Genomic DNA, 23399 nt, shown 5'->3' with positions numbered 1-23399 from the left:
AGGTCTGATGTTCTACTTGAGCCTTTTTGGCTAAGATGAGCCATGTTGAGGACTCTGTGTGTTTGCATATGCGTTGGAATGTCTACCTCAAGAGGTAAATACCCCCCAAATTAAATGTGCTATCTTTCCTTTTTAGACACTTCTTCTTCCTTTACCATCTTACAGAAGTAGTAAAATTCTGCTGTAAACTCTTTGTCCTACAGAGCCCCTTGCCTCCAGGCTCTACTTGGTTGTCACCATGTTGAAGTAGTTTGGTGTGTGGATGTTTGCCCCACTGAACGATATTTTTGCCTGTGGGCCCTCAAAGTGTGTGGATATCTGAGTGGTTCTCCATCACAGTCACTTGCCACTGGAGGAAACACAAGTCCGTACTTGTTCCCAGGCCAGAAGGAGGCTCCCTGCCAAGACCCATCGGTTGCTGCTGACATGCACACGCTGTGTGAATCACACGGCCCCATGGTGGACTTTTATTATGTCTGCCCAGGAGTGTGGTCTGCCAATCCCTGGTCCAGAGGCCCACCCCCAGGCGCCTTTGACATTTCAAGTATAAAGTAAATAAAGAGCTTTGCATGTGTCTCAGAGCAAAGAAGAAGATGAGGGGCTGGGGGTGTTTCTGTCTGATCTGTAATCCAGTGGACACACTTTCCCTTAGCCACTTCAGGACTCACTTTTCTGACACTTCAGACAGCTGATTAAACCAAGTTGGCTGGGTTTAAGGGGTTTTTTTCCAAGCAAATAAAACTCACATCTTTCCTTCTGAAGATGTCTGACTGGTCATAATATTTCAATTCTCTAACAGCATGTCTATTCATTAATTGAATGTGGACCTGGAGAATTATTTAGGTGATAATCCCATTTATTACATGGCTTTATACTGGGAAAAATATCAAGAACCTGAAGACTTTGCATAGCCAAGCAATTTTCTTTCTCAAAACCATAAATGCTAATGAAGCCAACAAGGAAACCAAATCCAAAAATAAAAGGTAAACTAAGGAGAAACTGGGTGACCCTTTAAAAATAAAACTTTATTTCTTGAAAACTTTATTTATAACAGTAACTGATACCTACAAAGCACTTATTACATGCTAGGTAATGTTCTTCATATTTTACAAATATTAACTCAATTGATCCTTTTAACACTCTGGGAGATTGGTCCTATTACTACCTCTTTTTTAGAGATGAGGAAACTGAGACATGATTTGCCTAAGGCTGCTCAGCTAGCAAGTAGCAGAACTGAAATTGAAACCCAAGAACCCTGACTGCAAAGAGCAAGTGCTTCATCTGGCTGCCTATTGAAGACCATCACAGTGAAACTGCAGTTCTTCATTTCAATACCTTCATTTTTCTGCTGCAACAGTTTCAGAGCCCCCTCATCCCTTTTCTCCAATACAGACTGCTCCTTTGTGGGCTATCTCTAACTTCAAAATCTACATGGTTATTTGTAAAATAACTCTCTTGGCTGTGGGAATTATAGATAACAGATTTGAACATATTTTGTTGCAGAGTTAACCTTAATCCTCGCATTTGCTGGCCTCGTCAGAAGTATATAATGCTTCATAGCCCTGGCAATTTTATATCACAGTACGCTTCATGCCATTTGCGTATACATACCACACCATCACCTGGACTTTCCTCCTATTCCGTCCCTGGAGGCTTCCAGCAGCTTTGCCATTCTGACTCTGTAGGAGTAAACAGAGCATTTCAGTTGCTTCATCCACCACAGCACAGACTACTCCATTTCTTCTTTTAAAGAAATTTCTCTTTTAAAAGAAAACTGTTTCTCTTCTAGCAAATTACACTTGCTGAGTTTATCTCCAGAACTCTAATGTCTATTTAAAAGGGAGCAGGTGTGTTTTGAGGACAAGTCAGAACCCTGAATTCTTACCTGATCTCTGCTTGGGGCTTGGGGCAAGTTACTTGACCTCCTTCTGCCTCTTCACCCCCTCTTCATGGCTCAAATTCTTTACCTAGAGTTTGGGTAGACAATATCTGCTTCCCAGAGGATATGCCTCAGATTGAAGGCCCTCCAAAGTTTATAAAAATCACTTTTCCAGGACATCCCTGGTGGTGCAGTGGTTAAGAATCCGCCTGCCAGTGCAGGGGACACAGCTTCAAGGCCTGGTCCAGGAAGATCCCACATGCCGGGAAGCAGCTAAGCCCGTGCACCACAACTACTGAGCCTGCGCTCTAGAGCCCGCAAACAACTACATAGCCCGCGTGCCACAGCTACTGAAGCCCGCACACCTAGAGCCCGTGCTCCGCAACAAGAGAAGCCACCGCGACGAGAGGCCCACGCACCACAACGAAGAGTAGCCCCTGCTCGCAACAACTAGAGAAAGCCCGCGTGCAGCAATGAAGACCCAATGCAGTCAAAGATAAAAATAAATGAATGTATTAATTAAAAAAATTTTTTTTTCCTACTCTGCAAATGGCTCCCAGTATCATGGCAGCTCTGGATTTGGGGACATAATGGAGTCGGTATATGGGAGTGCTCTTCTCTTCTTTGAGGTGCAGAAATACAAAGAAAACTCTCCTAGCAGGACCATTTGGTAGTCATAAGCACAGGAGCCCTGAGCAGGACCAGATGGCAGGCCTGACTCACCTTGACCTGAGATGTCGCTCTTCTAGCCATGGGGGCTAGGCTAATAGTTCATCAGATGTCACCATGGCTGATGAAGTAGGTAATTGTAGCCGGGGAGTATGAGCAACAGACCCTGCAACTGTGGCCTTTTCTTTTTCCTCTTCTTTCTTCCTGAGGCCGGCAGGTAACCCGTTTGTGACCCGGAACACTCTCATTGCACTTTCCTGTGCAGTCAAGTTTGATAAACACATTCAGCTGCAGGGAACTGGAGAGGGTGGGGCACATTAGCAAGAGAGAAAGAGGGAAGAGGCAGCTTTGGCCTCCAGTCTCCCATTTTAACAAGGTGTGGCCCTCAGGCTGGAAATCTTGATATAAAAAAGCCATAGCAAAGAACTTCATTTTCACTTACAGAATTTTCTAAAATCTATTTCACTTTTGTTTTTTTTAATCACAGCACACTCCATTTTCTTTATAAATGGAGTGAAAGATAAATTGAATTTCTGGGCAATCTAGTGTTTGTTAAACTAATGGTTCAAGCTGCCTGTCTCATCAGTTACTTCAGTAGCCTATGCATACTCATGACTTCCCAACACAAGAGGAGGATCTCTTCCTTGAAGTCTCTGCTCACTTCATTCCCCAACTAGATTTCTTTCCTTATCTTCTCTTCAACTATTACAAATCCTACCCTTGAAAAGTCCCTGTGCAAGTGCCCTTACCTGCTCTGAAATCCTGTCTTTTACTGTCTTTCAGTGGAATCACTGGCTCCATCCCTGTGGGTGGGAACTGACTTCAGACCTGTGCAATACTCCTAGACTTGAGTTTCCATTATATTATTTTTAATTTTTTCATTAAATGTCAAATAGATATCAAAAAATTGTAAAATAGGTGTAATATACACAGAACACGGTGAATACCCATAGATCAAACAACCAATTTAAGTAAAAGAACCTATCACTTTCTTTGAAATCTCATGTGTCCGTATACCTACCTCCCATCTTCTTCACTCTTCCCTCAGTAAATCCACTATTATTTTTATTTTTTAAGTCCTTATTGAATTTGTTACAATATTGCTTCTGTTTTATGTTTTGGTTTTTTGGCTGTGAGGCATGTGGGATCTTAGCTCCCCGACCAGGGATCGAACTTGCACCCCCACCGGTATTGGAAGGCGAAGTCTCAACCACTGGACCGCCAGGGAAGTCCCCACTATTCTTAATTTTTAGTTTATCATTCCCTTTTGTTTGTAATTTTACCTTATATATTTGTATCCTATGTATGTTGTTTAGCTGTGAATGTTTATAAATTTTATGCATGTATTCATTTGTGACTTCCTTTTTTATTTCGAAGATTCATCCATGTTGTATGTAACTGTAATTCGTTCATTTGCTTATTCTATTCCAGTGTATAACTGTACTTCAGTTTTCTAATTCATTCTCCTATATTGATGGACATTCAGATTGTTTCCTTTTGTTTGTTTGCTATTACAAGCTGTCACTGTGGACAGTCTTACACATGTCCTGTTGACACAGGTCCAGGAGCTTCCCTAGAGTATATGCCTAAGAGTGACACTGGGTCATAGTGTGTGTGCATCTTTGATTTTACTGGATAATACCAAACAGTGGTGGATGGGAGTAACTAATATTGACTGTTCTTGACAACTGTTATCCAACTTACATTTTTTTTTTTCCAATCAAGAAGTTGTGAATGTTTTTTCATTGTGGTTTGAATATATATTTCCAAATTACTAATGAGGTTGGACACTTTTCATAAGTTGATTGGCCATTCATGTTTACTTGTGTGAAGTTTCGTTCAATTATTTTGCTCATTCTTTTTCTACTATGTGGTTAGTCCTTTTCTCATTGGTTTATAGGAATTCTTTACACATTCTGGATAGAAATTTTTTGTCAGTTACATATTTTACAAATACTTTCTCCCAGTTTGTGACTTCTCTTTTCACTTTCTTTTTTGATGACTTTTTACTAATCAGAAACTCATCTTTCCAGTTAATTAAATATGTCTTTTCCTTTATAATTAGCATTTTTTTGCAAGTGTTTAAGAAATTCTTTCCTAACCAAAACTCATAAAGATATTCTCTTGTAGGTATTCTCTTTTAGAAAGTTGCATGGTTTTGTCTTTTTTTTTTTTCTTTCATGGTTTTGTCTTTCACTTTTTGGTCTGTGACTTGTATTGATTTTATTTTATTTTTTCAAAATATTTATTTATTGGGCTTCCCTGGTGGCGCAGTGGTTGAGAGTCCGCCTGCCAATGCAGGGGACATGGGTTCGTGCCCCTGGGAGGATCCCACATGCCGCAGAGCGGCTGGGCCCGTGAGCCGTGGCCGCTGGGCCTGCGCGTCTGGAGCCTGTGCTCTGCAACAGGAGAGGCCGCAGCGGTGAGAGGCCTGCGTACCGCAAAAAAAAAAAATACATATTTAGTTATTTATTTGTTTATTTTTGGCTGTGTTGGGTCTTCGTTGCTGCGTGCAGGCTTTCTCTAGTTGCGGCGAGCGGGAGCTACTCTTCATTGCGGTGCGTGGGCCTCTCAGTGCAGTGGCTTCTCTTGCTGCGGAGCACGGGCTCTAAAAATGCGGGCTTCAGTAGTTGTAGCATGGGGGCTCTAGAGCACAGGCTCAGTAGTTGTGATGCACGGGCTTAGTTGCTCCGCGGCATGTGAGATCTTCTCGGACCAGAGCTTGAACCCGTGTCCCCTGCATTGGCAGGTGGATTCTTAACCACTGCACCACCAGGGAAGTCCCTATATTGATTTTTAAAAAAACAATTAGCTCAGTGTCATATATTGAGCTCTGTAATAAATCAAGTTTTCATATGTACGTGGGTCCTTTGCTAAGCTCCTGATTTAATTTAGAAGATCCATTTGGTCTATCCTAGTGCCAGTAATTTTTGTATCATTTAATGTCATTTTGTATTAATTATTGACATCTGGTGTGACACCCCCTCTCCTCCCTTGTTATTTTTCACTAGGAGTATCTTGATTATTCTTGAACTTTGTTCTCCCACATAAATTTTAGAATCATTTTGTAAGGATGCACACAAAGACAAGCACACACAGAGCTGTTTGTTTTGCTTGGAATTGCATTAATAATTTAGATTAACTTGGTGAAATTGATGTCTTGATAGTATTGAGTTTTCCATGCCACTAACATGGGGTATCTCCTCATGTATTTAGATTTTCATTAATATCTTTCAACGAAGTAAGTTTTATAATTTCTCTCTAAATGTCTTGCATATTTATTGTTAGAATTATTCTTAGGTACTTTATATATACACATATATTGTTTTTATTATAACTTACATATTTTATACCATTGTAAATGGTATATTTTTATTAAATTATATTTTCTAGCCATTTGTTGCTGATTTTAAAAATAATTTGCATAAGGTTGGATTTATTTGCCCAATCAAGTTTACCGGTAATTTGTCAATTTCATTGGTCTTTTGAATTTTATTTTCTTGATCTTCCTGTTATTTGTTTTTTTATTTCATTAATTTCTGCTCTTTATTTTCTTTCCTCTACTTTCTTTTAGTTTACTTTTTCTATTCATTTCCTTAGTTTTGGTTATATAAGCTTAACTCATTAATTTTCCATAATTCTTTCTTTCTCTGTTATAAGTATTCGGGCTATAAATGTCCTTCTACATTGCACTTTGACCAAATTCCACACTTTTTGATATGTAGTGCTTATCATTCCATTTTAATATTTTCTAATTTTCATAATGAAAACTTCTTTGAACTGTGAGTTATTTAGAAGCATATTTCTTAATTTTCATTTATATAAGGGTTTTAATCTAGTCAACTTTTCATTATTGATTACCAACTTAATTGAATTTTGGCCGTACAGTGTCATCTGTATATTTTTTTTCTTAATTTTTAATTTTTTAATTTTTTTTTTTTTTTGCGGTACGCGCCTCTCACTGTTGTGGTCTCTCCCGTTGCGGAGCACAGGCTCCGGATGCGCAGGCTCAGCGGCCATGGCTCACGGGCCCAGCCGCTCCGCGGCATGTGGGATCCTCCTGAACCGGGGCACGAACCCGTGTCCCCTGCATCGGCAGGCGGACTCTCAACCACTGTGCCACCAGGGAAGCCCTGCCTCATGCTTTTTAAACAGTTTTTTTAAGAAAAACTTGAGGAAATAAAATCTAATCTGAGACCTGAGGGGAGAGCGGATTTGTTTAAGGAAGGGGAAGGAAAGGGTGCATTATAAGTCAAGGCAGCCTGGCCTGGCAAGAAGCGGGTAGCTTAATGTGGAGGAAGAACTTCCAGACTCGCAGGCTCAGCGGCCATGGCAAAGGGGCCCAGCTGCTCCGCGGCATGTGGGATCTTCCCGGACCGGGGCACGAACGCAGTCCCCTGCGTTGGCAGGCGGACTCTCAACCACTGTGCCACCAGGGAAGCCCTTTTCTTAATTTTTAAATTTTATTTTATTTATTTTTTTATACAGCAGGTTCTTATTAGTCATCAGTTTTATACACATCAGTGTATACATGTCAATCCCAATCGCCCAATTCATCACACCACCACCACCACCCCCCTGCGGCTTTCCCCTCTTGGTGTCCATACGTTTGTTCTGTACATCTGTGTCTCAATTCCTGCCCTGCAAACCAGTTCATCTGTACCATTTATCTAGGTTCCACATATATGCATCAATAAACGATATTTGTTTTTCTCTTTCTGACTGACTTCACTCTGTATGACAGTCTCTAGAACCATCCACATCTCAACAAATGACCCAATTTCGTTCCTTTTTATGGCTGAGTAATATTCCATTGTATATATGTACTACATCTTCTTTATCCATTCATCTGTCGATGGGCATTTAGGTTGCTTCCATGACCGGGCTATTGTAAATAGTGCTGCAGTGAACATTGGGGTGCATGTGTCTTTCTGAATTATGGTTTTCTCTGGGTATATGCCCAGTAGTGGGATTGCTGGATCATATGGTAATTCTATTTTTAGTTTTTTAAGGAACCTCCATACTGTTGTCCATAATGGCTGTATCAATTTACATTCTCACCAGCAGTGTAAGAGGGTTCCCTTTTCTCCACACCCTCTCCAGCATTTGTTGTTTGTAGATTTTCTGATGATGCCCATTCTAACTGGTGTGAGGTGATACCTCATTGTAGTTTTGATTTGCATTTCTCTCATAATTAGTGATGTTGAGCAGCTCTTCATGTGCTTCTTGGCCATCTGTATGTCTTCTTTGGAGAAATGTCTGTTTAGGTCTTCTGCCCATTTTTGGACTGGGTTCGTTTTTCTTTTGATATTGAGCTACATGAGCTGTTTATATATTTTGGAGATTAATCCTTTGTCCATTGATTCCTTTGCAAATATTTTCTCCCATTCTGAGGGTTGTCTTTTCGTCTTGTTTATGGTTTCCTTTGCTGTTCAAAAGCTTTGAAGTTTCATTAGGTCCCATTTGTTTATTTTTGTTTTTATTTCCATTACTCTAGGAGGTGGATCAAAAAAGACCTTGCTGTGATTTATATCAAACAGTGTTCTTCCTATGTTTTCCTCTAAGAGTTTTATAGTGTCTGGTCTTACATTTAGGTCTCGAATCCATTTTCAGTTTATTTTTGTCTGTGGTGTTAGGGTGTGTTCTAATTTCATTCTTTTACGTGTAGCTGTCCAGTTTTCCCAGCACCACTTATTGAAGAGACTGTCTTTTCTCCATTGTCTATCCTTGCCTCCTTTGTCATAGATTAGTTGACCATAGATGCGTGGGTTTATCTCTGGGCTTTCTATCTTGTTCCGTTGATCTGTGCTTCTGTTTTTCTGCCAGGACCATATTGTCTTGATTACTGTAGCTTTGTAGTATAGTCTGAAGTCAGGGAGTCTGATTCCTCCAGCTCGTTTTTTTCCCTGAATACTGCTTTGGCTATTCAGGGTCTTTTGTGTCTCCATACAAATTTTAAGATTTTTTGTTCTAGTTCCGTAAAAACTGCCATTGGTAATTTGATAGGGATTGCATTGAATCTGTAGATTGCTTTGAGTAGTATAGTCATTTTGAAAATATTGATTCTTCCAATCCAGGAACATGGTATATCTCTCCATCTGTTGGTGTCATCTTTAATTTCTTTCATCAGTGTCTTATAATTTTCTGCATACTGGTCTTTAGTCTCCCTAGGTAGGTTTATTCCTAGATATTTAATTCTTTTTGTTGCAGTGGTAAATGGGAGTGTTTCCTTAATTTCTGTTTCAGATTTTTCATCATTAGTGTATAGGAATGCAGGAGATTTCTGTGCATTCATTTTGTATCCTGCAACTTTACCAGATTCATTGATTAGCTCTAGTCGTTTTCTGGTGGCATCTTTAGGATTCTCTATGTAAAGTATCATGTCGTCTACAAACAGTGACAGTTTTACTTGTTCTTTTCCAATTTGTATTCCTTTTATTTCTTTTTCTTCTCTGTTTGCCATGGCTAGGACTTCCAAAACTATGTTGAATACTGGTGGTGAGAGTGGACATCCTTGTCTTGTTCCTGCTCTTAGTGGAAATGCTTTCAGTTTTTCACCATTGAGAATGTTTGCTGTGGGTTTGTCGTATATGGCCTTTATTATGTTGAGGTAGGTTCCCTCTATGCCCGCTTTCTGGAGAGTTTTTATCATAAATGGGTGTTGAATTTTGTCAAAAGCTTTTTCTGCATCTACTGAGATGGTCATATGGTTTTTATTCTTCAGTTTGTTAATATGGTGCATCACATTGATTGGTTTGTGTATATTGAAGAATCCTTTCATCCCTGGGATAAATCCCACTTGATCATGGTGTATGATCCTTTTAACGTGTTGTTGGATTCTGTTTGCTAGTATTTTGTTGAGGATTTTTGCGTCTATATTCATCAGTAATATTGGTCTGTCTTTTTTTTTTTTTTTTTTTAGTATCTTTGTCTGGTTTTGGTATCAGGGTGATGGTGGCCTTGTAGAATGAGTTTGGGAGTGTTCCTTCCTCCACAATTTTTTGGAAGAGTTTGAGAAGGATGGGTGTTAGCTCTTCTCTAAATGTTTTATAGAATTCCCCTGTGAAGCCATCTGTTCTTGGACTTCTGTTTGTTGGAAAATTTTTAATCACAGTTTCAATTTCATTCCTTCTGATTGGTCTGTTCATATTTTCTATTTCTTCCTGGTTCAGTCTTGGCAGGTTGTGCATTTCTAAGAATTTGTCCATTTCTTCCAGGTTGTCCATTTTATTGGCATAGAGTTGCTTGTAGTAGTCTCTTCAGATGCTTTGCATTTCTGTGGTGTCTGTTGTAACTTCTCCTTTTTCCTTTCTAATTTTATTGATTTGAGTCCTCTCCCTTTTCTTCTTGATGAGTCTGGCTAATGGTTTATCAATTTTGTTTATCTTCTCAAAGAGCCAGCTTTTAGTTTTATTGATCTTTGCTATTGTTTTCTTCGTTTCTATTTCATTTATTTCTGCTCTCATCTTTATGATTTCTTTCCTTCTGCTAACTTTCAGTTTTGTTTGTTCTTCTTTCTCTAGTTCCTTTAGGTGTAAGGTTAGATTGTTTATTTGAGAATTTTCTTGTTTATTGAGGTGGGCTTGTATAGCTATAAACTTCCCTCTTAGAACGGCTTTTGCTGCATCCCATAGGTTTTGGATAGTCGTGTTTTCATTGTCATTTGTCTCTAGGTATTTTTTGATTTCCTCTTTGGTTCCTTCAGTGATCTCTTGGTTATTTAGTAATGTATTGTTTAGCCTCCATGTGTTTGTGTTTTTTACAGTTTTTTCTCTGTAATTCATTTCTAATCTCATGGTGTTGTGGTCAGAAAAGATGCTTGATATGATTTCAGTTTTCTTAAATTTACTGAGGCTTGATTTGTGACCCAAGATGTGAACTATCCTGCAGAATGTTCCGTGCACACTTGAGAAGAATGTGTAATCTGCTGGTTTTGGATGGAATGTCCTATAAATATCAATTCAATCTACCTGGTCTATTGTGTCATTTAAAGCTTGTGTTTCCTTATTAATTTTCTGTTTGGATGATCTGTCCACTGGTGTAAGTGAGGTGTTAAAGTCCCCCACTATTACTGTGTTACTGTCGATTTCCTCTTTAATAGCTGTTAACAGTTGCCTTATGCATTGAGGTGCTCCTATGTTGGGTGCATATATACTTATAATTGTTATATCTTCTTGGATTGATCCCTTGATCATTATGTAGTGTCCTTCGTTGTCTCTTGTAACATTCTTTATTTTAAAGTCCATTTTTTCTGATATGAGTATTGCTACTTTAGCTTTCTTTTGATTTCCATTTTCATGGAATATCATTTTCTATCCCCTCATCCTCTCTGTATGTGTCCCTAGGTCTGAAGTGGGTCTCTTGTAGACAGCATATAGATGGGTCTTGTTTTTGTATCCATTCAGCAAGCCTGTGTCTTTTGGTTGGAGCTTTTAATCCATTCACATTTAAGGTAATTATCGATATGTATGTTCCTATGACCATTTTCTTAATTGTTTTGGGTTTGTTTTTTGTAGGTCCTTTTCTTCTCTTGTATTTCCCACTTAGAGAACTTCCTTTAACATTTGCTGTAGAGCTGGTTTGGTGGTGCTGAATTCTCTTAGCTTTTGCTTGTCTGTAAAGCTTTTGATTTCTCCATCTAATCTGAATGAAATCCTTGCTGGGTAGAGTAATCTTGGTTGTAGGTTCTTCCCTTTCATCACTTGAAGTGTATCATGCCACTCCCTTCTGGCTTGTAGAGTTTCTGCTGAGAAATCAGCTGTTAACCTTCTGGGAGTTCCCTTGTATGTTATTTGTTGTTTTTCCCTTGCTGCTTTCAAGAATTTTTCTTTGTCTTTACTTTTTGCCAGTTTGATTTCTATGTGTCTCGGCATGTTTCTCCTTGGGTTTATCCCGTATGGGACTCGCTGCGCTTCCTGCACTTGGGTGGCTGTTTCCTTTCCAACGTTAGGGAAGCTTTCGACTATAATCTCTTCAAATATTTTCTCGGGTCCTTTCTCTCTCTCTTCTCCTTCTGGGACCCCTGTAATGGGAATATTATTGCGTTTAATGTTGTCCCAGAGGTCACTTAGGCTGTCTTCATTTCTTTTCATTCTTTTTTCTTTATTCTCTTCCACAGCAGTGAATTCCACCATTCTGTCTTCCACGTCACTTATCCGTTCTTCTGCCTCAGTTATTCTGCTTTTGATTCCTTCTAGTGTAGTTTTCATTTCAGTTATTGTATTGTGCATCTCTGTTTGTTTGTTCTTTTTTTTTTTTTCCCGGTATGTGGGCCTCTCAGTATTGTGGCCTCTCCCATTGCAGAGCACAGGCTCCAGACGCGCAGGCTCAGGGGCCATAGCTCACGGGCCCAGCCACTCCGCGGCATGTGGGATCCTCCCGGACCGGGGCACAAACCCGTGTCCCCTGCATCGGCAGGCGGACTCTCAACCACTGCGCCACCAAGGAAGCCCTGTTTGTTTGTTCTTTAATTCTTCTAGATCTTTGTTAAACATTTCTGGCATCTTCTTGATCTTTGCCTCCATTCTTTTTCCAAGGTCCTGGACATCTTCACTATCATTATTCTGAGTTCTTTTTCTGGAAGGTTGCCTATCTCCACTTCATTTAGTTGTTTTTCTGTGGTTTTATCTTGTTCCTTCATCTGGAACATAGCCCTCTGCCTTTTCATCTTGTCCATTTTTCTGTGAATGTGGGTTTTGTTCCACAGGCTGCAGGATTGTAGTTCTTCTTGCTGCTTCTGTCTGCCCTCTGGTGGATGAGGGTAACTAAGAGGCTTGTGCAAGTTTCCTGATGGGAGAGACTGGTGGTGGGTAGAGCTGACTGTTGCTCTGGTGGGCAGAGCTCAGTAAAACTTTAATCTGCTTGACTGCTGATGGGTGGGGCTGGGTTCCCTCCCTGTTGGTTGTTTGGCCTGAGGCAACCCAACCCTGGAGCCTACCCGGGCTCTTTGGTGGGGCTAATGGCTGACTCTGGGAGGGCTCACGCCAAGGAGTACTTCCCAGAACTTCTGCTGCCAGTGTCCTTGTCCCCACGGTGAGCCACAGCCACCACCCGCCTCTGCAGGAGACCCTCCAACACTAGCAGGTAGGTCTGGTTCAGTCTCCCCTGGGGTCACTGCTCCTTCCTCTGGGTCCCGATGTGCACACTACTTTGTGTGTGCCCTCCAAGAGTGGAGTCTCTGTTTCCCCCAGTCCTGTCGAAGTCCTGCAATCAAATCCCACTAGCCTTCAAAGTCTGATTCTCTAGGAATTCCTCCTCCTTTTGCCGGACCCCCAGATTGGGAAGCCTGACATGGGGCTCAGAACCTTCACTGCAGTGGGTGGACTTCTGTGGTATAAGTGTTCTCTAGTCTGTGAGTCACCCACGCAGCATTTATGGGATTTGATTTTGCTGTTATTGCCCCTCTCCTACCATCTCACTGTGGCTTCTCCTTTGTCTTTGGACGTGGGGTATATTTTTTGGTGAGTTCCAGTGTCATCTTGTTGATGATTGTCCAGCAGCTAGTTGTGATCCTGGTGTTCTCACAGGAGGGATCCAGAGCTCGTCCTTCTACTCCACCATCTTGGTTCAGGGCCCTCCTCTCTTTTGTTATTTAGTTCATGTCATCTGTTTGATATTAATCCTTTGAAATTTGCTGAGATTTCTTTTATGGCACAGCAGGTGTTAAATTCTTGTAAATGTTCCAGGTATGCTTCAAAATAATGTGTATTCTGCTACTGTTGAGTATGCTGTTTCATAAATATCTATTAGATCCGTTGGTCAATTCTGTTGATCAAATCAATGATATCACTTCTGACTTTCATTTGCTTAATATGTTAGCTTCTAAGAGAAGTGTGTTAAATTTTCCCACTATTATTATGTATTTGCATATTTTTCTGTATGATTCTTTCAATTTTTGTTTCATATATATTAAAGTTATGCTACTAGATATATGCAAAGTTAGCATTGCCATACCTTTCTGGTGAGCTGAACTATATCATTGTGAAGTGACCTTTTCATCGGTTCTAATGCCTTTTACCTTAAAGTCTGTTTTATCTGATATTAATATAGCTACATCAGCTTTCTTTTAGTTAGTATTTTTCTATATCTTTTTTCATCTTACTACTTTTAACATTTCCATATTCTTATGCTTACCTAAATCCATGTAGCTATTTTTTTTGTTGTTTGTTTGTTTTTGCTTTTTTTTTGATTTTTTGCGGTACACGGGCCTCTCACCGTTGTGGCCTCTCCCATTGCGGAGCATAGGCTCCAGATGCGCAGGCTCAGTGGCCATGGCTCACGGGCCCAGCCGCTCCGTGGCATGTGGGATCTTCCCGGACCAGGCACGAACCTGTGTCCCCTGCATCGGCAGGCGGGACTCTCAACTGCTGCGCCACCAGGGAAGCCCCATGTAGCTATTTTTTAATCTAGTCTATCATTATCATTTTACTGTAGTATTTAACCCATGTGTATTTATTGGAAGCATTAATATGTTTATGTTCCACTTTGACTGAATTCCATTTTGATATGTAGTATTTGTCATTCCATTATAATATTTTCTAATTTCCATAATAGTGACTTCTTTGACCTGTGAGTCATTTAGAAGTATATTTCTTGATTTTCTTTTTTTCTTGCCTTCTTTTAGATTGTTTTTTTTCATTTTTTTTCCTTTCACTAGTTTCTAAGTTATATGTTTTATTTTAATTTTTTATGGATTATCTTAGACATTTTATCATAGTCTAAAATTAATGTCTCCACTCCTCCTGACCAACTCAAGAATCTTAGAAAACTTTAATGTCGCTCACTTTCCTCCTGACATATATGCTGTTGGTGTTTGTATGTGTATTGTTCTATTTTTTTCATCCACAAGACAGAAATTGTTTCTGTAGCGTTATACAATCAATGTTTGTTTATACTTAGCCAGTAACTTACCACTTTTATTATTATTACTTCTCCTTGAATCTCAAGCCTTTCATCTGTGACCACTTTCCTTTTATCTAAAGTACATACTATAGAGGTATGTTTGGAACTGTTGATGTTTATTTTTAAATACCTTTATTTTGTATGGTTTCCCCTCCTAGCATATTAAAGCTATCTTTTCACTGTCTTCTAGTTTCCACTCTTGCTTTTAGGTAGCTATCTATAAATTCATTGTTATTTCTTTGAAGATAATCTGTCTTTTCTCTCTGGCCATTTTAAAGATCTTCTCTATGTCTTTTGTGTTACCTACTTTCACTCTGATATTTCTAGGTATGAATTTTTATTAATTTATCCTGCTTGAGTATTATGGGAATTTTGATTATTGTCTTTCTCCTGGTCTAAAAGTTGTTAGTCATTATCTCTCCAAATTTCTTCTGCTTCCTCAGCTTCTTTCCATCTAAGACTCTGAATATATGTTAGAGCTTTTCCATCAGTCCTCTGTGTTTCTTAATCTGTCTTGTATTTTCCATCCCTTTATCTTTTTCTGTTGCATTCTAGGTGATGTGTTCTGATGTATTTTTCAGTTCAAAAATTCTGTCTTTAGCCAGAGCTAATATTTTATCAAATATATCCAATGCCCTGAATTTAAAATTATTATTATGTTTTTTGTTTGTAGAAATTGTATTTGATTCTTTTTCAATATGCTTGTCCCTTTTTATAGTTTCTTGCTCTTTACTCATACACTCAACATTACTCTTTCAGTTCTTTAAACATGTATATTTTGTAGTATATATCTGATAATTCCATTATCTATAGTCTTTTGTAGGTCTAATTTTACTATCTGTTGTTTCTGCTTTCATTCATTGTTTCTTTTTATCTTATGCATTTTGTGAGCTTTGACCAGGAGCTCATGTTTCTTGGTATTTTATAGGTGACAGTCTTTGAAACTTGGATTGAAATCAGATTCCTTTAGGGAAGATTATGTTTCATTCCACCAGTTGCCTGAGAAAACCACCAACCTGGGCTCATTTGTAAATAGTTTATTTAAAAATAATTATCAGCTAGATGGGGCTTCCATGGTGGCACAGTGGTTAAGAATCCGGCTGCCAATGCAGGGGACACAGGTTCAAGCCCTGGTCCAGGATGATCCCACATGCTGCAGAACAACTAAGCCTGTGCACCAAAACTAATGAGCCTGCGCTCTAGAGCCCGCAAGCCACAACTACTGAGCCCACATGCCACAACTACTGAAGCCCATGTGCCTAGAACCCGTGCTCCACAGCAAGAGTGGAGAAGACACCACAATGAGAAGCCCGTGCACCACAACAAAGCATAGCCCCCCCTTGCTGCAACTAGAGAAAGCTCACGTGTGGCAACGAACACCGAACGCAGCCATAAATAAATAAATAAGCAAATAAAATCTATTAAAAAAATAATAATTATTATCAGACAGAGGTTTCGCAGACCTGTGCCTTCCAATTTGCAAGGGAAAAATTTTTGTTCTCCTCCTTGAAGCAGCATGTTTTGCCACAGAAAATTTTCCTGGCAGGTAGGGGAAGAAGATGAGAATATATTTTTAGCTCACCCCTACACTAAAAGTGCAACGTTTTAGGATCACAGTTTTATGCAGGGGGGAGTCTCCTCTTTTACTCCCTCCTGGGTAGGCCTTTGGTTTTATTTCCTATCCTCCCATGTTCCAAAACAGTGAAAACCAGTTTCAACTCACAGTGTTTGGCAAATACACTCAAGGCAAACGCTAGCCTCTGTGTTAACTTTCTGGGTTCCAGCTTTTACTTGATTTTTGTCTTCTGAGTAGTCCTTCCTTTTTTGCCATTTCATTGATATATTTTAGATATTTTAACATGTTTTTCTAGCATTTTTAGTTGTTTTCAGCAGGAATGTTGGTCAGACCATATCGTCTTCTATACTGCTAGAAAGAGAAGTCTACCCTTTAGGTTTTTTGTGGCTTAGAAGTTGCCTTCTCCTTCTCCCTTTTCATGCAGTTTTAAAATGCTAACAAATGGCTGTCACCCAAACGTATCTAATCAAGCTGCACAGTTGTATTACTCTCCAGTCAGATTTCTTTTTCTCCTTTTATTTACCCATTTCGACCACCAACCAGTGCAAGAGGTAATATGGTCAGAGTTGATGTGTGGTGTTGCTCAGAAGAGGGTGAAAAGGTGGGAAAGGCTGGATTGTCATTGCTGGGGCCTGATTAGAGAAACTTATTCTTGTTGTTCTATGTGGGAGACCAGAATATATTTTCTCCTAAAAACAATGTGATACATAATTTTGAATGTAGATGAAAAAGTACTTTTAGTATAATTATTCATGTGCATATGAATTAAATGAGCTCTTTAAACTTGCTTATAAATTTAACCAACCATTAATTAAATTCCAACAAAGATAATTTAAATAGAGCATTTAGAATACAATCATGTGTGATATGCTTTGAATAGTTCATTTTTTATATATTTATGTCTTATTCCTCTAATTACATTGTAAACTTCTTGACAGTAGGAGTCATCTCTTTTACCTCTTTATGCTTCCCCACATCTTCAAGCCTAAGGATTCTCACTAGTTGGCTGGTCATTTATTACAAAGGTGGCAGCCAGTAGACCATGGAATACCTTTGGAGTTCTTTTATTTTCCCTAATTTACCCCCTAATAAGTATACTGATTGTCCAGTGAAAAAAACTTAAACACAAATGCCAAAAGAAATGGGGCTTTGAATAATCCACTGATGTGCTTCTTTCTAATGATGGCTGACTTGCCAGTTATTCTATAAATCAGCTACTCAGCTAAATTCTTAGTCATTAATAAAACTATTCATACGCCAAAATCAAACACAGAGTGTATGAACAAATAACCATTTGGCTGTGTGTGTGCATGTGTGCCTTAGAGTATATGAGTCTAACTTATTCTAGAGTTATCTGTTTGCATGTTTGTTTGCTTTTTCTGGTCTCTTTCTATTTGATTTTTAAAGAAAAAATATATGGGGGGATGTTAAAATAGAAAAACATAATTCATAGATTATAAAAAATATTGGGAAACATCCATTTTCCAATTTAGAAATAATGTATAGCTCACAGAGCATCACAGTTCAGGGGGGCAAAAATCAATATGTGTTAAAATTGAAAATGATTCTTTTATAAATGAAGCTGACCAAAATTTTCAGCGGGACTGTTGCCTGAAGGAAAATTTCCTGGGCTCCAGCCTCTGTTATGCCTAACAATGAACCATACAAGTCTAGACAGATGGTTGGATTCCACAGTGTTTCTCATGTTACAATATTTCTTCCTATTGTCTCCCCTGAATTCTACAGGGAAAGGGGGAAATGCTATAACTTTCAAAAAGTATAAAGAATATCTTTGGTATAGTTTGGGAAGTCACAAGTAATAAACATTCATTATCTTGGAAATCTCTTCTTCCGTTTTAGACATGCTTTCTTGGTTAAAATTTGATTGCTTATGTTGAACTGTATGATTTAGCTTCCTTACTATCTTTATTGCTAGAAGTAGAAGGTGTATTTATGTCTTTTCTCGTCTATGTTCCCTGTCTCAAAGTATGCTAACATCATCTATTCAGTTTTGAGCTATGGTGAGGTAGAAATTTGGGACTCATCCTTAAGACCATTCATAGCCATCCAACACCAACAGTGCATATACTCCCTAAACAGTTCTCAAATCTGTCCAATTTTCCATATCTCTGATATCATCAGTCTGGTCCAAAGTCCTTGTATCTCTCACCTGGATTTTTGCAATAAGTACCTAACTGATCTTCCTGCAGTCACCCTCTTCCTCCCTGCCCCCTTATATACAAACTACGTCCAAAACAGAATGATCATTCCCAAGTGTAAATCTGGTTGTGTTCCTACTGCTACCAGTAGTTTTCTGTGACTCTTAGGGTAAACACAAAATTCCTTACCTGGCACACAAGGCCCTCCACAGTCCCTGCTTACCTCTCCAGCATCACTTCATGTCAGCTTTCTCCTTTTATGTCTAGTTCAGCCAACCTGACCTTCTTTCATTCCCTCTATATTTCCTTCTACGTTAGGACTGTTCCCTACCATTTTAACTTCATTAAGCCCTGTTCCTCTTTCAGAGGTTAATTCAGGCATCACATCCTCAGAGAAGCCCCCCTTGACCTGCCCTGTCCTTACCCAAATGCTTAGGTCAAGTCCTGTTGTTTGCCCTCACAAAACCATGTATCTTATCTCTCTTTCACAGCACTTAGACAAAAGGAAGAGATTTATGATCCTGTGCATCAGGAATCAGGGTTTCAAGTGAGGAAACAAAAGCAAAGAAGAATATTTAGTAATCAGCCTCTAAGATTCAAGCCCATACTTCTAACCCACAGAGAAGAGTATGCATAAAAATATTACACTTAAGGGTTCTGAAAAGAGCCAGGAATTTTTCAGTAAATACATATCAGATATTCTTTAGTCTATCTATTCTTTAGATAGACAACCTGGTCTATCTAAACTGCTGCTGAGTATGTAATTTAAGACCTGGAAACATTTTAACAATTGTTCCCAACCAATCCCCTCAAAATATAGATGAGAAAAGTGAATCTCAAAAGTGAAACTCAGAGGTCTCACAAATAGTTAATAGTAGAGAATGAAGTGGAATTAGTTGTTGAGCACTATTATGTATATTAGTTTTCCTATTTCTAGGTCTTTTCTTTACTACATACTCTCTCTGCTTAAAATATTAACAGAAACAAAGCAGTTAAAATTTATAATGGAAGACTACTGTCTACCCTAAGAGGATGATACAGCACTAATAAAACATTAAGCCTTTAGACAAAGGGGTGATGTGCTATTAAAATTATATTATAGTGCAGTTTTATTTCTTTGTGCATGAGCTCTTCATATTTTCTTTTTATACCTCTATTTCTATATGAAGTCCTATAAAAAGGATCCTGGGAAAGTGAACTCCCTTCTTGATTTAATTTAGGACTTGAAGAAAAGTGAGAGTCCTACTCACCCGTTACTCATTCCAAACAAAGTTTGTTCTTAACTTTCTCATCCACCAACTGCATTTCCCAATTTCCATACTAACCTTCCATTATAGTCACCATCTCCCTTTTTCAGGGAATGGTGGGAATGGGCTATCATTGCTACATGGCCTCTTGCTCACTCTAGTCTACTGTTTAACTCTCTGACCAGCCCTTACTGTTTAGTTCTTTTCATAGAAAGGCAAGCTAATGGTCAGCTTGTACCACAAAACATTGACATAAACACTTGAGCTAAAAGGGACACTGAAAACCATTTAGTCCAACAACCCAATCCATGAAGGAATACTCTATGAAACATCTTAAGCAGAAAAGAGATTAAATTTATATTTATGTTTAAATGCTTCCAGTAACTAATTTCATGACTTCACTTAATGTAAATGCTCTTTCAAGTAACAAGACTGTTGTATGAAAACTCTGCTTGTGTTCTTCATCAATGAGTACATGATTGTCTTCATGAAACAAGTCTGTTGCATCCTAAAACTTTGCTTTGGCACTTCTACGTGTGTGTGTGTGTGTGTGTGTGTGTGTGTGTGTGTGAATGAAAACCTAAAGTACAGCGAGGATAAAATTCAGGTTAGAATGAAAATTACAGAGTTTAGATTTCACAGTTCATCCTTCATTTTCTGTTCCTGTTAAGTCATAGAATAGATAAAAGATAGAAAAACACTTTCTTGCTATTTCAGATTCAAAACCAGCTTCTTAAAGTGAGGCCATTGTGTAGCAGAGCACATTTTCCCCAACACCAACACAATAATTCACTGGTTTAATAGTTTTAATGATTACTAAAACAGTAAAATATTGTGTTTCATGGATCTGCTAGATAACAGAGGGAATAGATCATATATCTGTTGTACTTTCTTCCTTTTCAGATTCTCTTTCTTTGGTAATAAGATTCTACATGCCATACAAGAGTGTCACAACGAGACAGCAGCTCCACTGTCTATTCTGGCAAATTCAGAAAGAGAATAACTTCCTTTGTTTTGTTTACAATGTACATTCTTTAATAAAAGGAAAACAAGCAAAATGATTTGTTAAACTACTATATAGAAAATAAACAACAAGGACCTACTGTATAACACAGGGAACTTATACCCAATATTTTGTAATAACCTATAAGGGAAAAGAATTTGAACAAGAACATATATATATATGTGTGTGTGTGTGTATGTGTGTGTGTGTGTGAATGTATATGAAATTGAATCACTTTGCTGTACACCAGAAACTAACACAACATTGTAAGTCAACTATACTTCAATTAAAAAAAATTTGTTAATCAAGAGACTTTTCAGTATTTGTCAGGCATTTTTTGTACAGTCAGTGGGTTATTTTGTTCCTGAAATTACTTTGACTGCAATAGCTCATTACAGTATACTCATATTTATATAAGAAGTCCCTCAGCTGTATATGTGTTAAATGGGATATAAGTAGATCTATCCATATGATAGATCTAGGAAATTGGGTTTTCTGGGATTACGTTTCTTTATTTTATTTGGCAATGTGCCTGGCAGTGAAGAGCTTTAAATTTGGCATCTGTCATTGCCTATTTTGGTCCAAATTATATGATGCTAAATACCATAAAGAATACTGCACAGGGGAAATCAGCAGTGGGTTATGAGAGTGGTAAACTTCATATTACCATGTGCTTGTGTCTGAATATTAGAACTGTTAGCCAGATGCTTCCTGTAGACTCCCAGAGAGGCAAGAAAGTGTGGTGCCCCTGGGATCCAGAGGCACTGATATGAGGTATTCAGAAGATACATGAATCATAGGGTATATTCATTTCATTTGGCTCCATGTGATTCCACTGACTTCACTGTGGGTAACCAGGTCTGCACCAGGACCCTTTCCCTTCTGCTCTCTGATGACTTCGAGGTGCTGCCCATCTAGACCAGGCCCTGCAGTAATTTCACACACTCCCCTAAGAAAGTCCTCAGGGGCTGTCATGTATTTTCATGTGCTTGCTCTATTATCCCTCCCTGCTTGAGTCTTATAGATAATTGATGACGCTTCAGTTAATCATCTTTCCCCCTCTTTTGTTCACCAGGTACCTCAGGCTTGAAGGGGCTCTTTTATTGAGAATCGATGTCTTCTCCTAGGTAATTGATCACTGTAGACCCAGGGACACACGACTCATCATCGAGGGAGGGTAATCATCATGAATAATCAAAAAGCTGTAGCTGTGCTACTGCAAGAGTGCAAGCAAGTGCTGGACCAGCTCTTGTTGGAGGCGTCAGATGTGTTAGAGGAGGACAAGAGGGAGGACCAGCGGTGCAGAGGTGAGGTCCTGATGGGAGGTGCTGGGGGAAATGGGGAGCAGCAGGTTTGCTCTCCTTTCCCCTGTCTGAACAACACATTCTCATCTCTGCCCTATTTTTCTTCTCTTGGCAGATGACCACAGAGAGATGAGTGGATTTCTAGGGCATGAATGGGACATGGGCTGTGGGTGGACGGGCAGGGGAGGAAGCCCACTTTGTTGCAGTGAATTGCTGTCAGTTCTAATTTTAAGCTTCAGTAAACATGAGGCCACAAGAAACAGTTTAGTTCAGGAAGAACAAAGGGTCCAAGTGGGCTGGTGCACGTAAATTTCAATTATTAAAAAATTGAAGCAACTTCTGAATGGTGGCACATACTTTTTTTTCAAACTAGGCTTTTGTGCCTCATCAGTTTCCATAGACTTCTACAGTTTCCACAAATATGTCATCTCATCAGTCCCATCTCTCTTTTTTGATCATCAGTACATTTTCTTATCTTGTATTTACATGCCATTTGTAAAATAAATCCACTCATACTGATAAATGCTTATTGCATCATTATCAGAGTTTAAGAATTTGGCTTTTTTGCTCATTCATAGTTTGTGCCGTTCATAGTTTTAGATGAGTCATTGTTTGGGAAGTTATAATCACAAAGTCTAGAAAGTTAAAGCATTTCTGATTTCTTCTTTAGCCAGTTTTGAAGAGGCAGCCTTCTTAGATTTCTTTTTAGCATTCAGATAAATTTCCCTTCATTTCTATCAGTGTGTCCCTTTTATGTGCTTTTAATATTTTTCTTTGTATTTTTAGTCATTTGCTATTCCTTACAGAAATAAGATCTCCATATAAAATGCACACTCCCCATCTCTTTTGTTGTTGTTGATTATGTAATGGGAAAAGGTTCTAGGAGAGTCTTTTTCCCACATTCTTGTATATAGGCACATATATTTTTATAAGAGAACTTTTAGGTGCCTTTAGAAGTCTAACTTTTTGTAACCTGTCAGCCAGGCTCTTTTCCAGATAACATGCCCCATGTCCAGTTGTTGCACAGCCTTAGTGTTTTCTTTCTTTACTAGCCAGATACATCAGAGTCTAACTTCACTTGCTCCAGTGCTGGTCCTGGTTCTCCCCAGGGGCAGTGCGTTGTGTTCTGTTATTACTCCTGAAGTTTTTCTCTTCTCCTTTTACTACATCATGTCCTTTGTCTCTTCAGCCCAAATTCCTTTAAGCTTTGTGTTCTCCTTAGTGAAGACTCTGAGCCCTCATTCAGGAAGGATTTTCATTTTCTTTTTCTTCCCAAGTGCCACAGAATAGGAGAAATAATCAGTTTAGTTCCAGATAAGGCAAATCACGACTGCAAAATCACTCAATTAGCCATGGCCCTTCAGGTAAGCTGCTTGGGGAAGTAAGTGACCAGAGAGGCAGAGGAGGCTACTGCTCGGTCAGGGGCGGACTGCTGGGGTTGGCTGAATCCAGTAAACCAATGGCGGAGGAACCCTGTGCTGAGCCATTGACAAACTCAGCATTCGCCCATCGCCACTGCCTGTTGCGTGGTCCACCCGAGCGCCATCAGTGTGGTTGGACACAGTCTGAACACGGAGCCTGTCCCTCGGCAGGTGGTTTCTGAGCAGCTCTAGCTCACGGGTCGGGCTGCCACCACCACTGATGTCATCACCCGCATGTGC

The 23399-nt window shown here is 39.1% G+C and overlaps 1 protein-coding gene across 7 annotated transcripts in view; it reads left to right on the top strand.

Annotated features, from left to right (window-relative positions):
• Nucleotides 1–23399, top strand: part of ALPK1 (alpha kinase 1) — a 129686-nt gene that overhangs the window by 50681 nt on the left and 55606 nt on the right. For 5 of the 7 annotated variants that reach the window (XR_013828039.1, XM_079919640.1, XM_079919638.1 and 2 more), the window contains exon 3: nucleotides 21510–21741. Coding sequence is in view for 6 of the 7 variants with exons in the window: in XM_079919640.1 (XP_079775766.1) it covers nucleotides 21621–21741 (121 nt within the window). In the remaining variant the exon portion in view is untranslated. The remainder of the gene's footprint in view (nucleotides 1–21509; nucleotides 21742–23399) is intronic. The other 2 variants (XM_079919636.1, XM_079919639.1) reach the window with 1 other exon arrangement.

The sequence above is a fragment of the Stenella coeruleoalba genome (assembly GCF_951394435.1).
Source record: "Stenella coeruleoalba genome assembly, chromosome: 4".
NCBI classification, from domain to species: domain Eukaryota; kingdom Metazoa; phylum Chordata; class Mammalia; order Artiodactyla; family Delphinidae; genus Stenella; species Stenella coeruleoalba.
Note: the sequence above shows the minus strand (reverse complement) of the source record. Positions and strands in the feature narration are given on the sequence as shown.